This window comes from Thunnus albacares, chromosome 8, assembly GCF_914725855.1.
Source record: "Thunnus albacares chromosome 8, fThuAlb1.1, whole genome shotgun sequence".
Taxonomy (NCBI): domain Eukaryota; kingdom Metazoa; phylum Chordata; class Actinopteri; order Scombriformes; family Scombridae; genus Thunnus; species Thunnus albacares.
This window is the reverse complement of record NC_058113.1, coordinates 5,687,532-5,711,695: the sequence shown is the minus strand read 5'-3', so window position 1 is coordinate 5,711,695 and position 24,164 is coordinate 5,687,532. Positions and strand designations below refer to the sequence as shown.

At 39.4% G+C, this 24,164-nt stretch overlaps 1 protein-coding gene across 4 annotated transcripts in view; it reads right to left on the bottom strand.

Moving 5' to 3' along the window:
* Window positions 1–24,164, bottom strand: part of LOC122988141 (neurocalcin-delta A) — a 75,431-nt gene that overhangs the window by 13,444 nt on the left and 37,823 nt on the right. For 3 of the 4 annotated variants that reach the window (XM_044360303.1, XM_044360306.1, XM_044360305.1), the window contains one exon: window positions 3,442–3,852. In XM_044360303.1, coding sequence (XP_044216238.1) covers window positions 3,442–3,819 — 378 coding nt within the window. In that variant the 5' untranslated portion in view covers window positions 3,820–3,852. Of the gene's footprint in view, window positions 1–3,441; window positions 3,853–4,204; window positions 4,216–24,164 lie in introns of those variants that run through there. The other variant, XM_044360307.1, reaches the window with a different exon arrangement.

Sequence of the window (24,164 nt, the reverse complement as noted above, 5' to 3'; positions counted from 1 at the left end):
GAACACAGATGAATAGTGTGCATGAGTGTATGTGTAAAAGCTTCTGTGTGTTTGTCTGAGACAGAAAGAGAGAAACTTAGATGGCCCTGGGCTATTTCTGCAAATGCACTTCAGCAATGAGGAATGGCCTTGTCTAATCTAATGAGTAAAACATAGAGCTCCTGCTCCTGCATTTCAAAAGCTACTATCACATTTGAGTTAGACCTACAATACCACTTCTGTGTATGTATGGTGATAGTCAACTTAATCAACTACGGCTAGTTAACAACTGCCACATACGTAAAACACATTTGCTTAATGATCACAAATGTGCACTCATTTTCCCTCATTAAGGCAGAACTATCAACTTTTCAGCACTCTTCATCCTTTTATTCGCTTCACCTGATGAGCACTGCAGACAGCTAGTCATGACTGTCTGAGTCATGCTTTCTATTCTTTTGTCCTTGGAAACAGTGCTATCTTTTAATGGAAAGTGGGCAGAGGGTTTATGTCGTCAGGATATAGAAGTGACAGGCTGAAGTCTGAATCACTGCTGTCTTGAGGTAGGGAGGCAAATTTAGCTTTGTAGTGAAGGTATGTGGGCACATGAGGCATTATGGATTGGCTGTTGTTACTTGGAAATTGATCAGAGAAGCTGGCTGTACCATTAGTGATTCAGATGCATGCAGAAGAAATTAAAAGTTTAAATATGAAAACCTACAGAGAATTATCACCCAACTCTATAGTTCCCCTCTGTCTTACACAGCATTTTAAGATTAAGATTTCTTTATTGGCATTTCTCAGCACTGCTCTGCATTTGACCCATCTTGTACACTAAGAGCAGTGGGGAGTTGTGGTGCAGTGCCCAGGGAATAAATCCATTTCTTTTTGCCGGTGCTAGTAATCAGGGGCACTGAATATTAACCCTAACATACATGTCTTTGATGGTGGGAGGAAACCCACGCAAACACGCAGACTCCACACAGAAAGGACCTGGGACGGCTGGGGTTCGAACCCAGGAACATCATGCTGTGAAGCAACAGTGCTAACTACTAAGCCACCATGCCACCTTTAACCTCTTTCAGCTCAATGTTTTTTGGTTTTACAGTCAGCAACTTCACCATTCTGGTTCACTCTCACCAACGTTGTTTCTAAATACAGCAGTTTTCAGTGAAAAAGCTCTGATAAACCAACTCTACACTGCTTGCCCAATACCAAAGATAAATTTAGTGACTAGCTGGTCAACACAAGTGGAACATTTAGTTCTTAAAGAGACATATTTTTCTCAGAAGCTGGTGGAGACCATGTCAGAGCTACAAGCAGAGTAAATATCTGAGGTGAGGTATCAGGTGACACAAACATGACTTCAAATGAATGCTAATGTTGCTCCCTATCTGCTAGACACACACACACACACACACACACACAGAAGTGCATTCACAGGCATGCAGACAAACTTAACACACTGTTTGCCCCTCTTCCTCTCAGAAAAGTATATTATCTTTTCTTCTCTTCTGTTCCTGTCCTTCCCTCTATTCTGCCTTTCCATCACTATGTGCAGTTCCTACTTTCCTCATACAGGCTGTCCTTTTCTCCTCACGTACATCACAGAGACATCCTGTTTCTTAGATGACTTCCATCACAAAGACAGGATGAGAAGTCTGCTCAAAGAGAGGTGACACTAGGTGAAACACTAGCTGCTGTTACACAAATCAGGAGGAAGTTAAAAAAAAAAGTGTGAGGGGACGAGTCTCATATGTAATGGTGTGTTTACATGAGGAGCTCTTGTGCAGGAAATGCCACCCGCGCTCCCCCCATTTTCCCTTGTCGTTTTCTTTTTTTAAAGGTGAGCTGTGCCCTGCTGCACATCCCAGAAAACAGATGTCATTTTTTTATTGTAGTGTGAGAAAAAAATGTCATTGTATCCTATAAAATCAGGAAATCAGTGATGGTCCTTATTACAAAATGACCTGCGTTTGAATTGAATTGCTTGAGTCAGTTTTATCTTTTTTCCAACAAAGGTGCTAATATGTTGGTGAGCATGTTTGAAAGGCTGCCTAGCCCCCTGGACATTTACCTTCATTACCTTTATGAATATTAACAGATTAAACATGACAGGTTTTTAAACACAGTCCTGGACTTAATTTAAATGTCCTTCCAAAATCCAAATAGGCTTTACAAAATATGCTAATGCTGAAGTAGATAAAAACAAGCATGCATTAACATGATAAAACAAGACTTAATACAGTACAGTCTTAATACAGACTACAGGCCAATCTTTAAAAATGTTGAATGGAGCAACAAATGTAGTGTACGGTACGTGGTTTGGCACACATGGATTAGACTAAGTTTAGTTCCTTTTGCTCCTGTAAACGGTGCAGAGTAGATGGAAAATCTATCCTTTTCCTTTGTAGATAAGGTTAAAAACCACATTTAAGATGAAGTAAAGCTAATGAATCCCTGGCTGTTTCCAAAACTACTTTCATTGGCAAGACAAGGAACATTTCCAATTTTAATGTCTAAATGAATCTTTTTACTACACTGACATTTGAATAAGGTCCCAAACTGAATATCCCTCAGAAATAATGTGTTAAATGGATGTCCATCCAGCTCCATGTTTGTAAGAGCTTCCTCCCACCCTGTAGCAGAGATGTATGTCCTCCTGTTCTTAAAATGCCAACACAGTTTCTCCAAGTCTCATAAAGGACGTGTTATGGATACAGTGGTGGTACTGTTAATACAGCAGTGTTTGACAATCACTCCCCTGGCTAATGTTGTAGTTAATGACTGAAAGAATGTGTACATGTGTATGTGTCACCTGCTGGAAATGAATTCAAATAAGTCACAGAACACTTGAAACCAGTGTCCAAAATTAACTTTTTGACTCACCTGCCAAGGGGACTGGTAGATGAAAAAACCCCCCACTGGCCAAGCATATTTTTACTGGCCAAAATAATAAATTGCATTTTTGTGTCACATAAACATTCATTTCAGTACATTTCACAACATGTAATGTCACCACATAATCGCAATTTAATTAACGATAGCTAGCAGCAGACTGGCAGCAAGTGACAGTTTAGCAGAGAGCTGTGATGTAGAGTAGCTGATGTCCCGTACGGTAAACAGTGCCATGAAACTAGAAAACTAGTTTCTCCAGACGGTCTGTGGCTGGTGCTCCTTCGCCTCAGACCGTCTCAAATGGTCCTACAGTTTCTTTAGTTTACTTGCCAAACGGAAAATCTATCCACATTTGACGCTTGGTGGGTGTTAATTTTGGACTCTGATCAAGATTATAATGCGATAGGAACTTAAAACAAAAGTTAGGATTGCAAACTTTCTTCCTGTTAGTGTAAGTTTCTGTCTTGTCTGCATTCTTCTGTATTGTAGCCACTTGGAACAATATGCAGTACGTTTGCAAAGACACACTGGGCAAAATGTCCATCTGTCTGAGTGCACACTTACCTGTACAATCTCCAGCATCTCAGCTTTACTGATGTACCCATTTCCATCCAGGTCATACATACTGAAGGCCCATTTCAATTTCTGCTCCAGCTTCCCGCGTGACGTCACACTTAGTGCAATGATAAACTCCCGGAAGTCTATTGTCCCATCACCGTTAGCATCAAATGTGCGGAAGACGTGCTCGGCGAACTTTGAAGCATCTCCGTAGGGAAAGAAGTTACCGTAGATCTTCTTGAACTCCTCCATGGAGAGGTTCCCGCTCGGGCAGTCCCTAAGAAAGCCCTTGTACCACTCCTGGATCTCGTGCTCGGTGAAGTCGGTGCTCTCCAGCAGGTCCTGCATCACCTCAGGACGGAGCTTGCTGTTCTGCTTCCCCATGTCTATCAGTCCTGTCAATCACTTGGCTCACAGCTGGGAGACAGAAAAATAAAAAGATGTGGTTTTAGAATGTGATGAATATCAACGGACAGTTTACAGGGCAACACATAAATATGCAGCCTTTGACACAATTGATCACAGCATTCTGTCAGACAGACTGAGCCACTGGGTGGCTATATGCGGTGCTGCTTTAAAATGGTTTTCCTCCTATCTGTTAAATACTGTAGGCACAACCAGGTCTCCTCATTTTCTTGTAAATGTATGGTATGCCTCAAGGGTCAATTTTGGGGCCTATTTTACTGTCCTTACACATGCTTCCCCTAAGTTACGTTATCCATAGACATGGCATCTATTTCACTGTTATGCTGATGACACCCAGTTGTACCTCACTTTTTATTTTGTTGATCAAAATTACTGGAATTGCTTTTCTTTTAATTACAAAATCCAATCCATTTGATCAGATTATATAATTGATTTTATAATTTGTTGATTTTCATTTGCTACCTTGTGTATGGCACTTTGTAAATTGGGTTTTGAAAAGTGCTCTATAAAGACGATCCTTAATACTATTATTAACATATAATATAAAAAATATTACTTTGCATGTTTGTTCTGTTGAATTCTTTGGTCCAAGTTCAACAGATGAACTTTAAAAACTTAACATAAAATGTATAGATCTTTAATATCAGAATTACAGGCGGAATGGAATAAATAAAATAATCATTTTGATATATAACCATAGTACGGATATCCAGCTTTTTTTGCTCACGCAACTCTTATCCCCCAAACCCAAAAAGCATAAAGGAAAATTCAAATGTGTTCTTTTTTCTGTGGTCCTAAGTCATTACCATCGGTCTTACAACCAGCCCTTTGAAAAACAAGTTCTGTGTTATGCCTATTAAATTCTACTTACCATAAAAAGGGAGTTCAGTAATTGGATCCAATGTAGGGACGTGGTTGGAAGGCCTGGACTCTATGTATGCATCAGCTGAATAACCATGAGGACACAGCTGCTGTGTCCTCAAGTGGCTTTACTGGCGTATGAACCAAAAATGTAAGCAACCCTTCTTTATATATTTTATATTTATCAGGACACAAATCACTCCCTTTTTACAAACTGATGGAGCAAACAGCGCTGTGTACTCTGAGTACACACAGTGCCATATGCCCAACATGGGTTTAATTAGTCTATAAAATCTCTAGACACACACTAAACTCCAGCTTAGATGCACAAGGAGAAAAAGGTGGTGCAGTCAAATGATATTTAAGCTGAGCCGCTAAACAAACATCATTTAGATTCATAACCACTTGAGAAACAATGTCTTAATTCTCTTCCTGGAACTGACATATCAGTGTTTGTTGAACAGATCTTGATGAACAGGATAAAGCTTTATAATCCCTTTTGTAGTGTTTGCTGTCGATTTAAATGTTCATGTAAAGTGAGAAATAAAGGATTTACTCAAAATTGTAACGTTGATGAGTCAATTACATGCAGTTGAGCCATGATAAAGGCATACTGTATTACTTTCTGACAACAAAAGATAAAGTACTCATAAAAGTGACTGTTTGTTTGCTAACTGGGAGCTTAGACATCATGCGGTCACCTGGACATTGAGGTCATAACACACCTTGAGGAATAGATGTTAAATTATGTATTCACTATATTCACTTGTTTGACTAGAATCTATCAAATGTTTCATAGATTCATTGTTCTACTTAGATCCATGACACTGTTGATACGTCAAAATGGCCAGAAATCATTGAATAGTTTATTTATATCATTACAACATTCTCATTATATCTTCACTTCAAATCAATACTTTTAATAAGTCACAAATAAAATCTATTTATGGGGGCTCAATTTTATATAAATTAACAGGACATTATGAAATGCTCATGAAAAACACAGACAAAATGTATAATATGATCATGAAATTATGAAATAATCCAATATTTTTTAAAATTCATGATTATGCTTGTTTTTCCAATAACCTAGTTAACTGCAGGATATCTTTACTTCCCATCCTAACAGTTATAAGTTGTATTAAAATGTCTGTTTATTTTACACATTTTGTCTGTATTTATTTGTATGCTTATTCATTTCATAATTAACCCTTTTATTTAATACTGGTCACTCTGGGTCTCTGAGACTTAATGTTATAATTTACAAAATCCTTGATATTAGATGCTAGATGGCTCCTAGATGGCGAGGTCAAGTAAGACAGGGAAACAGAGTCAGAGAGGTAGAAAGTGACAAGAACCACAGTGCAAAAGTTGTGAGTGTGTTTTCTGTCGGCCTGTTTGGTGACACAAACAGGAAGTGGCTGCTCCTGGTCTCTACGAGATTGTGCTCTTCGTACAGTGACCATGCTTTCAGTGTATATGCGAAAGTATACATGCTCATACTTAGTCTGTCTTATTATGAGCCTTTATGTAAAAGAAATACAATTATAAGACTAAACCAAACACGATAGAAACGACTGTAGCACATGCTTTAATTTCACTACCAAGCTATCGGGGTAGCTGGTGTTTGAGTAAAGTTTATCTTGTATGAGTTTTGGCTGTATGTATTTATGTCCAGTATGTCTTCAGCCCTGTGCAATGCCCTGTTAGTGTTGTCTTGGCCGTCAGTCTGTAAAATGTCAGGAAATGAGTCACTTGTGTACTCAAAACCACCTACCAAGTCCTTCAATACTACTGTGCTATAGGAAACCATAGGAAATGACAGTAACTGCATACAGTTTCTCTTTCACATCCTTGTGATCAGGTCATCTACCCTGCCGAGTTTACAACTACAATTTTAAACTGAGAACATTTTGAAAAAAAGGGTGAGTGAGAACAGAATTTAAATTTACCAGCATTCCAAGTCAAATCATAGCAGACACAAAAAAAATAGACCTGCACTCAAGGTTCAACCAAGGCTGCCACTGAGTAGAAATTCCACAATGGAACAAGGATATTTGAGAAGTGATAACGTATCAGCGTGTTAAATTATCTACTCTCAGAGCCAGATGGAAAAGCTTGAGCTCAAGCCGTGCTGTAAAACATAGTAAAATATCCAACCATGCGGTTAATGCTGCAGAACAGTTTCCACCTCTCTTTGGTAAACATGATGATGAAAACGGCTCTGATGTCTGGGTGGGACAGAATCATAATCAAGGGGAGCAATCACTTGAGTGGCACACGGATGAATGATTTTTGCAGGGCATAATTTTTGACACTCTGCTTGCAGTCACATGGAGTATAGCAAAAAAAAAAAAAAAAAGAAAAAAAAAAAAGCTTAACATTTAAACAGTGTGGGGAGATAACGCAGAACTAGATAGGAAAATTTAACAGGCTGCACAAATACCAATAAAAACAAGATAACCTGGAGATTGTAATCCAGAGTAATACAAGGAAAGCAGAGTCTCTGAAGGCCATGTGGAAGTTTATATGCATAATTATACTATACCCTCCGCTGTAATATCCAGATGCTATTCAGATATGAAATTGAATTAATATTTGAATTAGGAGGTTTTATACATGTTCTCCACAGTATATCCTGATTCTCCATTTTCCTTTTAGTCTGTTTTACCAAAAGTTTTCGTATTGTAAGACACAAACAAAAGAATTTACAGCCATGCTAGCAGTTCTGAATGTTAAATGCTAACATCACACAATGACAATGCTAACATGCTGATGTTATGCAGGTAGAATGTTTACCATGTTCACTATCTTAGTTTAGCATGTTCATGTTTATCCTGAGGGGAAGATAAGTGTCAAAATTTCATGGCAGTTCTTCCAATAATATTTCACTCATTTCACTCAGATGTGAACCTCATGGTGCCACTAAAGGAAACGATGGAGAATGACAGCGTGATCATGCTGTGGGCACCATTAATGTCTGAACAGAATGTCGTGCCAATCCATTAAGTAGACGTTGAGATATTTCAGTTTAGACCAAAGTGGTGGATTGACCGACAGAGCCATCCATCATGCCATGTTGCTAGCATGGCTACAAAAACATGTCACAGACATTCAAGTGAGTCTGTTTTTGGCACAAATAGTATCATGATGTTTTGTTTTATCATCCTCGGTCCTATGATAGCAGGTGAACCTGCACAATTGAGGGTTTGGTGGAAAAAGTGTAAAGAACAATTAATGCCAATTACTGTACTGACTTCTCTTTAAGGTGCTGCTACAGCAACTGACCCACAGAGCGATTACACTTCAGTCTGTCATCAAGCTCTTCACTAATGGAATCCACAGCCATGACCCTGTCCACTGCTGTAACACTGTATACATGCACACACACTCACAAAACCTCAATTACTGACTCACTGCGCCCCGTCACCTGTTATGATACACTCTATTTCCAGTCTCGACATATACACACACAACCGTAGCCATGAAACCACTCTGCTACTCCTGATGACATGCTCAGCCAGCCGACAATGCCGCTGGCGATGCACTTATGTGATGACATGGATTTCTTTTTCGTGTGCGTGTGTGTGTGTGTGTGTTTGTACCTCTATTCTTGTGAGAACCAGTTTTAATTTTACACCTTTAAATAAATATTTTGGGACTCACTCCATCAAGGGGTTATTTAATAATTAGTCTTTGCATTTAGGTTTGAATTTCATATTTAAAGCAAATAATAAGTGCATTTCACAAATAAATATTTCCTAAAATCAAATTTGATTTCTGCTTTATTTAAGAGTTAGAGAGTTGGGGGATGAATGTAGTAAAAGGAAGAAAGAAACAGTATCAGTCAGTGCATGTGCATATGTGGTGAAAAGAGAACAAGAGCTTGCTACATACTGTACTGTATATTTGAGATTGACAGCAGCTGACATTAAAATGAGTAGGCACTGGTGAGTGACAGAAAACATTACTGTGCCCCGTGAGGCTGCTGAATGCTTCAGTGTGTTTTTCAGAATGTCAGATAGCGTTGGAAAGCTGCTCTCTCACAGTTGGGCTGGGGGTGGTATATCTAAACATTTCTATAACTCTCCAAAACAGCCAATCTGACAGTTTACGATTACTCTCCACGTTAACAAGCCAGGTGTGTTTAGATGGTCTGACAGGAATTTCAGTTGGTCCACCGATTCAATTTTGTTTCTTCACACAGCTACTTCCTCCATGTCAATCACTTTTATCCAAATGTATTCGCTCCTGTAAAGCACAGCTGATATTGTTGCTCTTTTCAGTTATAAACCTTTCGGTCTTCTGATTCTCACGTTTGAAGCACTTCCTGCAGCTGCGCCATAGTAAAAGTGTGATAATACCTATATAAAGAGTTTTGAGGATGGTGTGTTTTCTTTAGCCATTCCAAGACCAAAGTCAGTAACACTAGTGTTACTATGTTACTTCCCTGTTCATGAATACTATGTAGTATCCCCCCACTGTGTGGAAGCAGGCCCTGGATGGAATCAATAGTTTAGGCTAACATTAGCAGCTCTGTCCTGCTCTTTATTGGATTTGGGGGAAGTTTACACTGGCAATCCCAGCAAACGCTACCTGAGATAGCAATATGTTTACCAAACATATCTGTTATTCCTCCTAAAAGTCTTTTCAGTTGGAGCATTAAATGTGAAAACATACTGTTTGGAAAAGTGTGTGAGCTAGGCAGCCAAACAGGGTTATGTTTTTTTTGGTGAGGCAAATTTTACAGGGGAAGACGTGACGTCATTACAGCTCTGATAAAACACAGACAGCAGATCAGAAAAGGATGCTTATATCTGTTTGACAAATAGTAAGAACAGTCACATGTCCACACTTGAGTGCAGCTGCAGAACCATTTGGACACTAATTCAAATTGAACTCACTTCAACCAAACGGATTATCATTCAAATCAAGCATGCAGGCAGAAGTGGATAGCGATTCAGATTCTAATAAGAGTCTGAGCGGAACTGGTTCCATGGCTCAGATTCACATTCACATTGTAACAACCTAACCACTTCACATACACACTCACCAGTTAAGCTGCACATATTTTCCAGCCACTTCTTCTTTGGACAAAACAATGTCTATGTAAAACACAAGGCCTCTCTGCACTGACAGGCTGTGAAGACCATGATGATGTTAATAGTATATGAATACATTTATGAGACGGCTCTTCTGTGAGGAGAAAGGGAAGGGGACTGAAGCGGTGAGAGCAGCAGAGGAGACGCGGAGCAGCATAAAAACACAAAGAGACAATATATACTTTATATATATTTCATTTGAAACCTTTTCAACTCATACATACTGCTTTCTTTTTCTTCTCTCTAATACACGTCATTTTTACTCTGTTGTTCTTTATCAATCCCACTCCAACAAATCTTTCCTTCTTTCTACTATCTCATTCATAAACTCTTCTTTCTCCTCAACCTTGACTGTACCTTATTTCCATACTCTTCATCCTGCGTTTTATTGCATCCTACACATGACCAATTCACTCTCTTATGAAGCAATTTTACTGCAGTTACCATAGTAACAACCGGCAAAATCTCACAGCCATTGATGAGCTTTCCGGCTGAGTGTGCGCACACATACATACACATACGCATGGGTACACAGTGCTCACAGTCAAACACACAGAGTCAGTGACTGCGTGTCCATGTGTGTGTAGGTGTATAGGTGCTTGTGTGGGTGCAGGTATGTGAGATGAGTATCAAGCAGCCAACTGTCATCGAGAGTTGTGAAACCTCAAAGGCAATAAAAAAATCATGAAGTGAAGCAGGGAGTCGAATAATAATAATAATAATTTAGACACAAAATGGTCTGACAGTACAGCAATCTAATCTGCATATGTATCCTTCATCTGAGCAGCCACTCAAGAACATTCTCTACATTAAATTATAATCATTTATATTTTAACTGCAACAGAACTAGACCGTTGCCAACAGGTTGGCAAGCTGTGCCATCAGATTCAGTGGAAAATTTCCTCAATTGTTTATTCAAATTTAAAGTAGAAAACGGGAAGCAAGAACTGTTCTTCTGCACTGGACCTAGCAACAAAATCCTCTTTGTGACAGCAAGCAACAAGGTTTATGGGAAATGTGGTCTTGGTGTCACAACTATGCAATGACATGACATACTGAAAGTATTAGTAGGTAGAAAATTATTTGCACCTTTTAGTCAAAAAAGGGACACCTTTACACATAACTCTGTCACCTCACTTCTGGATGCAATGAGTGCATTACAAAATGTGACTTTTTAAAAGACTACATCTTTACTATACTGTAATATTAACATTTGTTCTAACAAAATGAACAGAAAAACATTATTCCTATAATGAACTTTTAGCCTCGGCTACCCCCTTTCCCAAACCTATAGCAGCAGCTGTTGCCGAGGGATAGAAAGGGCTTAAGGTCCAGCTGCAGCAGATTCCTGTCAAGAAGGAATCCCAGATGGAAAAGAACAGTGAAAGGACTTTTGTGGAAGTCTAAGATGTTGGGGTTGAAGTGTAAGCAATCTAATCAACTGAGAAAGAAAAAAAAAGGAAGAAACTGCCATCTCCAACACTGCCAACTTTATGACAATTTTGGGACAAACAATGGCTGTCTTCCAATTCAAGATTCAAGATTTAGTTTATTGTCATTTTCTTGTGTACAGTGCAACAACAACAGAGGATAAAAAAATGTATCTAAAAATTTCCTTAAAAATGATAAAACATATAAATCCCAAGGAAAAACAAAACAAAACAAAAAAAGAACAAACAGTAAGCAGCACAGTGCATTAAAATGAATTTAGAGAGAAAATGCATGTTTCAGTTTGATGTTGACAACTGGTATATGTCAACGAGTGACCAGCACTGATGGGGGGGTACATAATCCATTTTGCTGTCCAGAGAACGAACATTAGCCAGCAAGATTGATGGAACTGTTAGTTTGTATGGTTTCAGGAACTGAATCATTCAAAGTCTGCATTTTTAGACCTATTATGTCATGAGACTTGTGGCTTTGAAGTGCAGCTTCCTTACAAAATAGAAGTTATACAGATATATTTAACATTAGCCTGATACTGTATTTGCCAGTTTCCACCATGTGTTGAGTGGAAACTCTAGTAATGTGAAACTAGCACTTTCATACTTGTAACCTCCAGCTGATAAACTTGAAGATTCTGACTTGATAACTTGATCGAGGCTATCCTTTGTGCAGAAAATCCTTTGGAGGATTCAGACCCTTTAGTCGGACACAGCTGTAATCAATCAGAGCCAATTTATTCATATTTGAAGGCTTCACAACTCACTGGTCTACTGGCAGTTATAATAGTGTCCTTGCTCTCCTGTTGTAACCTTCAGTAATACTGTAGGATGTTTCAAACAATTCCTCCCTCTCTGGAGTAACATTGCAACACAGCAAGGCAGCAGGTATGTACAAGTGGGCCCTCTATGGTGTCTGTACACAAGGACAAGCCCCTGTCAATGACTTAACCCCATGTATCCCACAGTGCTGTATACCAGCTTAGAGGAAATAACTCTTCTTAGCTAAATAACTCAGTAACTCTTCTTCTTCTTCTTAACTCTGTCTTAGCTGGATTCAAAGAGCACTCTGCTTAGCCTTGTTCATTCCAGCTGTGGTCTGGTCTGCTCAAACTGTGGCAGAGGGTTATTTGTCTGTTTCACGCTTTCTATTACCCACAAACACACGCACACGCGAACAAAACAGCCCAACATCAGACAAGCAAACTGAGCCTCCCAAAAATAGAAATAGACTTAAGACACCAGTACTGTGGATTGGTCCAGGATGTTTCTAGAGCCTATTTTTCTAACTCATACATATAGTGCAGTATGCTGAGGTGGTGCTGTAAGGTTCACTGGTGTGTCATTTTAAGTGTAGCCAATCAATGGCAAAATACATTTTATTTAGCGTATAGCAAGCAACATACTATACAACAACCTGTTTCAGAAAGCACTTCACTTGGAACATTCCTTCCACTTTGTCCTCTGCAATACATGGTGCTAGTTTATAATCTGGAGTGTCTCTGTTTTGTTTAGATGTGCTTTAGCATTAAAGTGTTATGAGCCCATGTATGCTTAGGTATGCACTTATTAAACACTAATCTACCTTTATTTCAATTGGTTCATCTCCACCAGAATCACTTGCACACATGTTTAATGGAAACCAAAGTGGAGATGCTAAATTTGCAAAGCAAACCACAGTGGTTTGGGATTAAACCCCCTAATAATATGTGTGCTGGCCGCACAAAGGGACTGTGATAGTGCAACTATAAGGGAATAGTTTTGGTTTGCGGAGAGTAAATGAGAAAGAAAAGACAGCAACAGAGAAAGACAGAGAGACTTTCCCAGGGAAAGAGTAGGATTGAGTTTTCTTTGTAAGAAACATCTGTACACTTAGCTCTCTTAGTGCAATGCAGCAGCTTGAGTCTCCAGAACAATGGACACCAGGAACAACAGGGGTGGGAGTGGGGGGTGAGACGGAGAAAGGGACACAAAGACACACACAGAAATAGAGATTAAAATAAGAAAGAAAATGCTGATGAATGGATGATGACTGTGTCTGCCTACATTCTGCTGGGTCCCAAGAGACACACCTCTGTTCTCTCTTTTCCTGTCCTAGCAGGAAAACCCTAAGACATTGTAAGCCATTCACTAATAATTCATGACAAAAGCCACACTGTTTAACTAGCCGAACTGAGCACCAATGTACCTGTTTTAGACATTCTTTCAGGAAATAGTGCAGGATTCCTAAAGCATTGTACTAAACCATAATAAGGGATTTTACCCATCCACATTTTACATTAAACCAGGCTGCAATGTGCTCTGGTTCCAAAGAGGCCTCCAAAAGGAGAAACCTCTCCCCTCAAACTTCCTGACAAAACTCTAGCACTGGGAGGCGAGGTGGGAAGACACAGAGACAGGTATTGGCAGCTGGCCAGGTAGTAGCTGGATAGAGGATGACCCAAAAGGGGGGGCAGATGAGTTTGTACCACTTGGACTAAAGCCAACATTTTCTAGGATCTCTAGGATCCTTAGTTCTTCTTGTTCTTTTGTAATAAAGCTGACTATACTTGTGCAAGCTCTTTCCTTTTCTTTAAACATCAAACCTGAGACAGCAGACAGACAGTGTTTGAAGTCTTGTCTGATTGACTGGGGTTGCTAGCTGGTTAGCTAGATGCTGCCCACAGTTCTTATTTTCAGCCTTTATACTTTTAAATGGCCTCCTTAGCCTTCATTAGGTTGCTATGGTAACAGACCTGATAGGAGAAGGAGGAGGAGGAGGAGGAGGAGGAGGAAACCACATATTGTGCCTATTGATTCAGGAGAAAAAGAGTAAACCAGTGAGAAGTACAAGATGACACACTTCTTGTAGGGGTTTTCCATAAACATGTGCTTGGCTTGACTTGTTTTGACTCAGCACATCAACCCGGCGTGGCAGGGATCTGCATTTCCATTACAACAGGGCTACCTTCTTGAAGGTGTGTCTTTAAATGATGACGTGCTTGTCTAGAGTCAATGAGGTTTAAAATCAGTGCCCTCTTTAGCGCTGTTTACTCAACCCCTCAGGAGGTGTGCTGAGCTGTCACTAGTGGTCAAAGGAACAGCTGTAAAATGCTGTAACCCCTGCCAAATGAATCATTTCACTATTAGAATTTAATCCATTCGGTCCAATAACATTTGGAAAGTCTAGAAAAGTCGCATCATGAATCATTTTATCCCATTTAAGTTTGTGAAGGGCTAAAACACAAGTTAGCCAGCAGGTCCCTGAATAACGACGAAGCCTATCTGACGTCACAGCAGCCCTCTTGGAGGGTTACGTGAGTTACGTTATGTCACCTAGGTTGAAAGGTGAATCCACAGTGCAGAGATCTGAGACCACTGTACCCAAACAACTATGGGCTTTTATCCATATTAGAAGTATTAAATATAGATTACATAACACCGTTACCATCTATGTGGTGTGGTTTGCTAGCACTGCATGTATAAATGTATAAAGCTCCAGAGTACATTAAGGATAACAGTGGATTAAGCAACTTCTCAGCTGAGTCAGATTTGGCAAGTATTTTGTGGACCGTTATGAGAATCAGCTTTGGTTGCGTGCCTGTGAGGAATCTTTCTTCTTCCTCTCTGCCTTGTACTCGGAGGTCGTGTCTAATTTGTTTGGCTCCCTGTCTGTGGTGCCCTGGTGGGAGCTCTCTGTCTGCCTGGCACTGGATCACTGAACCTGGTTAATTGGTTGTATGACAAACCCCTGGGTCCCAACAGGGGGAAAAAGAATAGATGTCTGGCTGTCTGTTATTATCTGTAGTTATTATGTGTCTGTGATCTAGTCTGCTAGCATTAGCAGCTTTAACATAAATCTCCTCTGGTCTGACTGTTGCTAAAACACTAAATTACACTTAAATGTGCTCATTTTCATTGTTTTATCTGAGCTAAATATCAATCACACACAATAGGCAGAGTAAAGAAAACAGATGAAGAAACTTGGAAGTATTCCATCAATTTAAGTCTTTTATACACCAACTGTTGGCTGTGTTGCTCTGTTCGTTCAAACTGAATTTTCCATATAACTGATGACTATGATAAAAAAGAAAAGTCTTCCACTCAATAACACTTGCTGGATACAAATTTCCATTAGCGGGATGGCTGTAAAATGTGCCAAAGTAATGGGCCAAAGCTGAACTATAACTTATAAAAGATGTTTGCAGTGAAACTATAAGAACAGATGGAGAATGTAATGTAGGTACAGTATGAGGGCAATGTCTAACAGTGTATGAATTATGAGAGTTAGAGCAGAGACAGAGAGGAGGATAAAAAGAGAAAGGGAGAGAAAAAATGTGACTCGGGCAGAGCCTGAGCCTAGAGATGGTTCTGATTGAAGATAGCCCCTGGGGATGCAACAAAGCTTGCTCTGCTTCCTGCGGTCAAAGAAAAATATAGAAACAGGATATAGCATCACGGAAAATAACAAACAGAACGGAAGTTACATCACAGTAGAGGTCAGGGGTCAGGATAAACCCAAGAACCTTGGATGTATTTAACAATGACAATGTTTTGGAGGATTAAGATTATTGAGAATACAGACAGCTTGAATGAGTAATTTCCTGACCTAATGTTGAACTATGTAAGGATCTTGTCATTGCAACAGAATTAGTTTGGCTGCTCTCAACACACAACAATGATTCAATCAAGAAAAACTTTTCAATCCCTCGCCCTCTACCACACTGATTGGCTGCATATTGGTCTCAATCATTCGGCACACCAACTGGGTGATGGCCTAATAACAAAGTAACATCTACGTTGTTATTACAAGTAGACCGGAGGATTAGAATGCTAGGCTGTCAGCAGTCCGGTAGCTGTGTGGCTTTATATCTGTGCCGTGACGTGGTGTACATGGAGTACACAAACACCATAGATACACTGGTCACCTGCCCAGCACGGTGCTGTTAAACCGGAGACACCACAGCTACACCTTATTTTTATGCAGTCAATGGCCTACACACAGTTAACGATGCTAGCCATGTTATTTAGTTGCTAGCTGCTAATTAGCAGATTAACCGTTAACCGTTGACATCTCTACGCCAAATGTTTGACCACTTATCACAAAGATGTTGCCAAAATCAAGGAGAAAATTTTCAACTCTGAAGGTGTTTTAAATCAGTCATTGATTACTATGAGGCTGCTTTGCCATGTTTTATGTAGACTTTTAAGCTGATTTTGATAAGAATTTCCTTTTCCATTAATATCTTCTTTCCATGTTTCCTCTCATCTCTCAGAGAGGTTCAACAGGAATCAGAACTGTAGTGTAATGGATCAAGCTGAAATGAATGAAGGTCAGCAAGTTAGGCCTATATTGATAAACTAACAAGAATATTCTACTGAAAGCATCTAACAAGAATCACATCGTTACACTGACAGCCTCTAGCCAAAACAGTCACTGAGATCTCTAGTCATAATTCTCTCAGTGAGTGAATGGAATAGCTGCACTCCAGTCCATGACTATATCAATCACACACACACAACTCTATCTCTCTCCTTCAGTCAGAGATAAAAAGCAGAGTAACCATCAAAAGGTACAAGGTTAGCACCTGAGATGATCAAACAGAACAAATGACACACTCAGCCATCATTCAGCAGTGTGAGTGGGAAACAGCGGCTGTAATTTAAACTGCAGTAACAGGGTGCTGTGTTTCCAATCATTCACCGCAACTATGGTGTGTACGGTACAATTTTCTGATGATATTCATACTAGGACATACATACATGCTGCATAGAGTCATGGGGTTTAGGGACAGAATGGACTATAACACACTGGATACTTGGTGCCAATGCTGTTATCAGTCAAAGTCTCTCCTTGTATATAAAGTTTGAGTTAACACTCATCTTCGAATAACTGAAGACCCAAGAGGAAGTCTCAGTTACTCTGCAGATAACTAATCACAGAGAATGAAAGCATTTTATAAACACTGAAGGAAAGTCCTAACACAGCATTTGTCATGTCTGCGCCGAAGATATTCATAACCAACATCAGTGAAACAAATCTGTGTGGGCTTACCGTATCTCTATCTGTATTATGAGCAGTCGTCACAACAACATATGAGTTTGCACATAACAAGAAGGAGCTCTACTTCAATATCCCCTATCCGCGATAGCATCTTCATGTCTGACAGCTCACAATAAATGCACGAAAAGCAATTTCCCAACAGATACCGCATTCAAGTAATGTTTAAGTGACAATTCTGGGATAGCGCTCTTCCCTTTCACCTCACATTCCCAGTTAGGCATGCGTAGTGACTGCCAACAGCTCGGAGGAATTCTAAATAGTTGTGTTTCTGAGATCCATCACCTCCTAGCTGCCACACTGTCATCTGCAATACTCCCTCTGGGAAATAATTCACATGCTATATTGTGAATTATTCAGTATCTTCCATAGCGGCTGAGAGTTGCTTCTGTGCTCTCTGTGAAAGGTAGAAAAACAATTTGGTTAAAAATAAGTAATTGAACATAGTATCTAATCAAAAATCCTTATAAAAAACATGCCATCATTCACCATTTCTTCTCTCTACTGACCCCGTTACACTTTATTTAAGGCCAAGACATTCTTTTTTAACAACTGTTATTACTTAACTGTTATGATTGCAGGAATTTCAATATTATTTCTATTGTCAAGAACAATAGACTCAAACGTAACACTGAATTCTTTAAGCCATGATGAATTCATTATTAACTTATTAAAGCCTTAATCTGTGATAAGTGTACAGCACCCCATCAGCCCAAGTGGCCCATCATGCAGTCTTCCTGGTCAACATCCCAGTCTGGACAGGGATCATGGATTTGGCCTTAATAAGCATAAACCACATCCAGCCCCTGTGACTGTATGTACTAAATTTAGCCTTGATGAAATGATTTACAAAAGCATTTTTCTAATCAGTCATCATTTAGACTAAAGCTGTGTTCAGACTGTCATTAGCACTTTGTGAAATAAATGCAGTGTTGAACCTGATTCACTTATCTCTAATGATGTTTCAGACTAGTGGTTCTCAACAGTTTCGAGTCCCCCCCCCCCCACCCAACAGGAAAACCATTGCTTTGCACACAGACAGAACAACTAATTTGATTTTGGCTTTAAGTAATGTTTTTAGATTAGGTCATTGAAATGAGAAAATGGAGCACATCTATGAACTTGTGTGTTGATTTCCTTCCTTTTTTTAAAGTCCCAGTGAAACAGAAGTCAGAGCGTCTTTAGCTTCTGTACCGTGACGTATTTCCCAGTGAAACAGAATATTTGAGTGGTGTGGTAACAAGAGGGATTTAAATTAAATCCTTCACATTTGATTGACCTCTAAAAAGTGATCAGGGCTTAGAGTTTAGCGCGATATGGAGCTGCAGAGAGAAAGGGAGATAGAGAGGACTGTTGGCTCCACACACACCTCCCTCACCTGTTATTAGACCAGGGGGAAGACGAGGGAGGGATGAATGAATTAGACCTCAGCCACATTGTTTTGGAAATGAAAACAAAGTTTTTGCCCACTGATATCCAAACACACATCTCTTCCTGCCTCTCTCCATATTGCTCATACTGCTACTATGACCTACAAACAGTGAGGTGTGGTTTTATATGACTGCTGTGGCTAGCTACTCGCTCAAAGTCACATTTGACTGGATGAACTTTTGTAAACACCCCTGAGTGCAGGATGAGTCATCAAACATTTGAACCGTTTTACAGGAAGAGAAAAGACAGGGATTTTTATGTAAAAATACTGTGATACTGAGATAAATGAATTAAAGCAGGGACACAGGATTAAAACTTGGAGAATGCATTTTTCATTTCACTGGGACTTGAAAGGTCTTCTCTACTAATGTGTACTGATATCATCCCCTCTATCTAATACACAGCAACAAATAAAAGCAGCATCACATGTTGATTTTATATTATGTTGGAAACAAATGAACATCAGAATGTGTCTGTTATTTTACTTCATATTATATATGTATAGTTTGTCTGAGGAATAAACCAGAGGAAACAACATGCTTTGGCCTCAGCTGAAACTGGACTGTACCAGCTTATTTTCATCAGTGCCAAAGTGAATAAATGACCAAATGCACATAAAAAGTGTTACAATTACTACAACATTGAAAATCATTCCCAAATACCTCATTTTGTTTGCCCTGTAACACTATCAGGAGAAAGCGTGTTGCCACGACTGTTGTGCGTCACAATGTGAGAAACACATCTCAACGGAGAACACAAAAAAACATTTTCGACATTAATATAAAGCAGTTAACCACACAGTCAACAGGTCTTCAGAAACTTCAGAAACATGATAAAACCCTCTATAGAACAACAGGACAACAAATACAACAGTGACAGATAACAAGTAAATAAAACTGTGATCTTTGACGTAATAATGTTATTCTTGGATTTTTATCTTTCAATTCAAAAGTGGTGAACTGTGAATAGTGATATGTGGTGTAATGAGACTAACTCAGAAACATTCTCTAATGGCAGCAGTGGGGGTCTTTGTTGTGGTCTAAAGTCCCACCAGCAAGTATATTCTAGAAAACAGCTAACAGACAAAAAAAGCTCTCCTCTTCCTCCTCCTCTTTGTCTCTTGTGTCCACCATGACATGTCTGCGTGTGTGAATTCCACTCTGTGGCTAAAAATAGAACATCTGTTTCTCATAGTTCCCCTAAACCAATGCATGGGAGCCTATAGGCCAAGGTTATCTTTTAAAATCATCCATGTCAGAGTGTATCACCCTACGTGGGACCCTTTAAATGCAGGCAATCCCACAGAGTATTCTGCACCCCCTTGGAGCTGGATTTCGGTTAAATGACCCATGACCCCTTTCATAAAGAACCCTATTGGAGAATGACAAAGAGCATGGCTGACCAGCTGTCTCTCGCATCCACCACTAACATGTGTCCGTCTGCAAGCTAAACTCACTCAACTCACTCAACTTGTGTGTGTCACGGAGCTTTCACAGGGGATGGAAAGTGAAATTATTTACACACTGTTGCTCTGGAGCACACTTATTTAATTTATCTATTCTTTCACGTCCAGTGTCTTTCGACTAAACAACAGATACGCTGATCTGTAGGTCAAATCTGAAACACCATTTCAGATTCTATATTGCCTTTCTCCTGCATAAATACAACTGTAACAAACTCTTCCAAGATCCAGGCTGAGAACTAACACTATGGAGCACTGCAGTTTGTCACATGTCCAGTGAGCTTGTTAGTGTTTTCATAAGTATGTCTAATGTTATACGTCTGAATGTATTTTTTCCACTCCTTACAATCACTGATGGATCCCAGGCCACAGTTATGCTTGAGGCTATGCACACATCGCACAAATTATAAAATATATCCCTCTTTAATTCAGCAATCAAACTAAATTACTGCATTTAGTAAAATGCAGTGCATATGCAAAGCATGAACCCTTATTTCTACCTAAATGCTTATGCAAACATGGCTCCAGTGAAAGTAAGTGTAAAGTTTGCAAATGTAAAACACAACAAAATCGTAATAACTAAAATGAATGATAGATTTTAAATGTAGTTTAAAAGTAAAGGCTGAATTATTATTCTGTATGCAAGCACCTACATATAGTGGCTCAAAGAGTGTCTCACAATAGTTGACATGGTTAACTGCACATAGTGAGGATGATGTAGGCTACATGGAGACTGCAAAAACTACATTAAGCCAGCTCTGTGTTTTATCCCACGGTGCAGGTTAGCAAAAGGCTTTTTTTACAGTAATTGTAGACAAATACGCATTTTATACTACATAAAACAAAACATAGAAATTGTCTAAGGGATGCATGACACATCAATGTAGCGTGGCTGTGCTGTCGGTGTCAATGAGTAAGTCCTTCGCTGAGCTATAAACTCTAACCACCGCAACATCTCAGTGGAGAAATGTGACTGCAGATAAAGTAGTGAAAGATGTTGAAGCCTCCTCAATGCGGTGAACACAGAGGTCCCTGCGTCAACACCTCAGTCAAGCATTTACAGTCATTTGGCCAGGAAATGTTGACAACACAAATAGATTTTGACACTTGGGCACAATGTCTATGTTATAAATGTATATTAAAGAAAAAAACAGTGCAGAGGATCACACAACACTTTCAGGCCTAGTGTGTCACGTGCCTTTTGCCTAACAGTGAGTTTTTGGTCCCCACATGTAAACCATGAGCTCTAACGTGAACGGTGCTCAAGTTGAATGAGTGTTTATGTCAATTTTAAAATCTTTTCCACTTCAAATGAAAGCCATGTGGTACAATAAACCATTAATTATACCTTAAAACACTTTTTATTCTACTAATAGACCCTGGAGAGGTTTTGACCACCTGTGGTGGTGATGAACAGGTGCCTTTACTGTTTGCATCTCATGTTCTACTTTGTGCTAATGAGAACGCACACATGCATGATGTGATACACGTTTCTGCCTACTGCGGAATGAATGTTTTAGTTTTCAATGAAAACTCCACTGGCTGGGTACCTTCAATTAAACTTTACAGTATGAGCCAACTGCTGAGGCCATCACACACCCTACAGTGTTTCTTGTGTGTTTGCTGTGTTCTTGTGTATAATCACTTATACTATAAAACACTTACACTTTTAGATGGAATGTCAGAATCTTGTTGCTTTTGAAAGCAAAAACCCTGACAGGTTTGACCGATACGAAATGAAAATACTGTTGTTCTCTCTTACTCTGAGTAATAACAGTTAAATACACCAAGCACTCAAGAGTCCTGCACTCATTGACACAGTCTCCTTGTTTTGAAAAAGCTCCACCACTTAAAGCAGCCATTATCTAACACCTGATAAAAGAGTGAGAGGAATCCAGATAGGAACATATCTCACTACCTGCTCAAGTGTCTGTCTCTTCTCTTATCTTTTGGGTTTCTTTATATTACTCTCAGTTTCTGTCTCCCTCTTTAACTCTGGTCATAAATCAACAGTTACATAAACTGCCTTCAAGTTAGTTTCCACCAGTGTTACATGAGACTCCCTTAAGTACAAAACAGGATGTTTTAGAGCCCTGGTTCATACGGTTCAGCTAAGCTTGAGTGTAACAGAATTACATAGTTTTCCTACAGATTTTTTGAAACGGATGTGGGCATAAATACACCACTCAAATGCCTCTGTGTATGTGTGGGCTCTGCTGCAGAAGAACACTAGGAGGGAGAAAAGTCACCCTTTTCCATGATATAACTATCTTAAATCAATGTAGCTCTGGATTTACATTTGTTTCACACCCAAACACAAACACACACTTGTAGCAGCTACATTTACATGCACCTGGACCTTCAGAAAACTTTCACATACATGTATAAAAACAGACACACACTCAGTGATATGCATGTAACTGCCACTCCACTTTCACCCACCTGCAACCACACATATATACGGCATGCTCACAAAATCACACAACTACATCCAAGCGGTACTGATGATGTATATGCAGAGTTCTACTTGTAATATCTGTAGAGCTGATAAAAGACACCGGCAGCATTGGAATTAGTCACCTTCTAATGACAACGAATGATTATGATTATTCTGTAAATTTGTACTATTGTCTATTTTCGATTGCCATGAAAATCCTGAAGTATGACGGTATTGATGTTGGTCTCACTACAGTAATAGGATAGTGCACTTCAGGCTGTTAAGCAGTTAACTACCATTTTTTAAAGATTATTTTTCAGGCATTTTATCTTCATCTAGTAGCAACAGCAGAGATACAGACAGGAAATTAGGAAAGAAAGAGAGAGAAATGATATGCAACATAGGTCCATGGAAGGAATCCAACCAGAGTAGATATAGTGTGTGCACAAACCATTAGGCCACTGGACGCTGACGAGATTCCCCTACGTGTGCCAAATCTCCAAATGCTTAGAATAACTGCACCCTAACCAAACATGCTGCTTATTTGATGAAGTGTTGATGTCTTCTTAAGCTTCATGTAAACCTATTTATATGCAGCAAGGAGTTAAAGGTTCCCCATGGAGTTTCTGACCTCTGGAAGCACTATGAAACAGTTATTTTATGAGTGGGTCCTTGTTTTGTTTGTCTGGTGAATGTGCGCAAGGATGCACTACAGGTGGCTGTAATGTGCCAAGAAAAGCAGCAAAGCACCAGAAAAGGCAGGGAAGAAGACTACAAGCTAGTAGACAAGAATGTAAACAATGCAGCATTTTAAGGAAATGCACTGAACATGTTTGTAGGACCTTAAAGATATGATACACACATAATACGCTACACTCAATGTAAACATGACTTTTTTTTTTTACAACCAAACTCCACAGGGCCTCTTTAACTGATGCTAACATTGTTCACTAAGGCTACAGGGAGCTGGAGCTGCTTCACAATTATAGACTTACAGTGATTAGTTAGTGGAAAGCTAACTCTGAAACAGCAACAGGTGGTATTATGTATGTATTAACAAAAGTTACAACTCCAAAACCTGTAACTGAAAATGGAGCGGAGAAAACTGGGTTTGCTGCCTGATTGTTGAGATGACAGTAATGAGCTCACTATGTGATACAGCTATGTAATATAGTGGCAGAAAAGCAATAAAATAGTATCTATTTATTATTGTAACACTGAATAAAATGTTTACATTAGCAGTGAAGCAGTTAAGCTATCTTTAGACCGAGCATCTTACCCAGAGATAAGGACAGACACCCTCAGAGACAAAACGTGAAAAAAATCCTGACCTGACCAAGTGTGTGCTCTGTGTAAATGAAAGCCAGAGAACAAAATGAACAAACACCACGGTAACCATCTCACCCCGCTCAGCCATCCCATTACCTTTCTTCTAATGTGTGTGTGTGTGTGTGTTGAGCTGAAATTAAGGAGTCACTTTAAAGTTAAAAAATGAATTGAAGAAATTCCAGTAAATAGTTTACTGTTT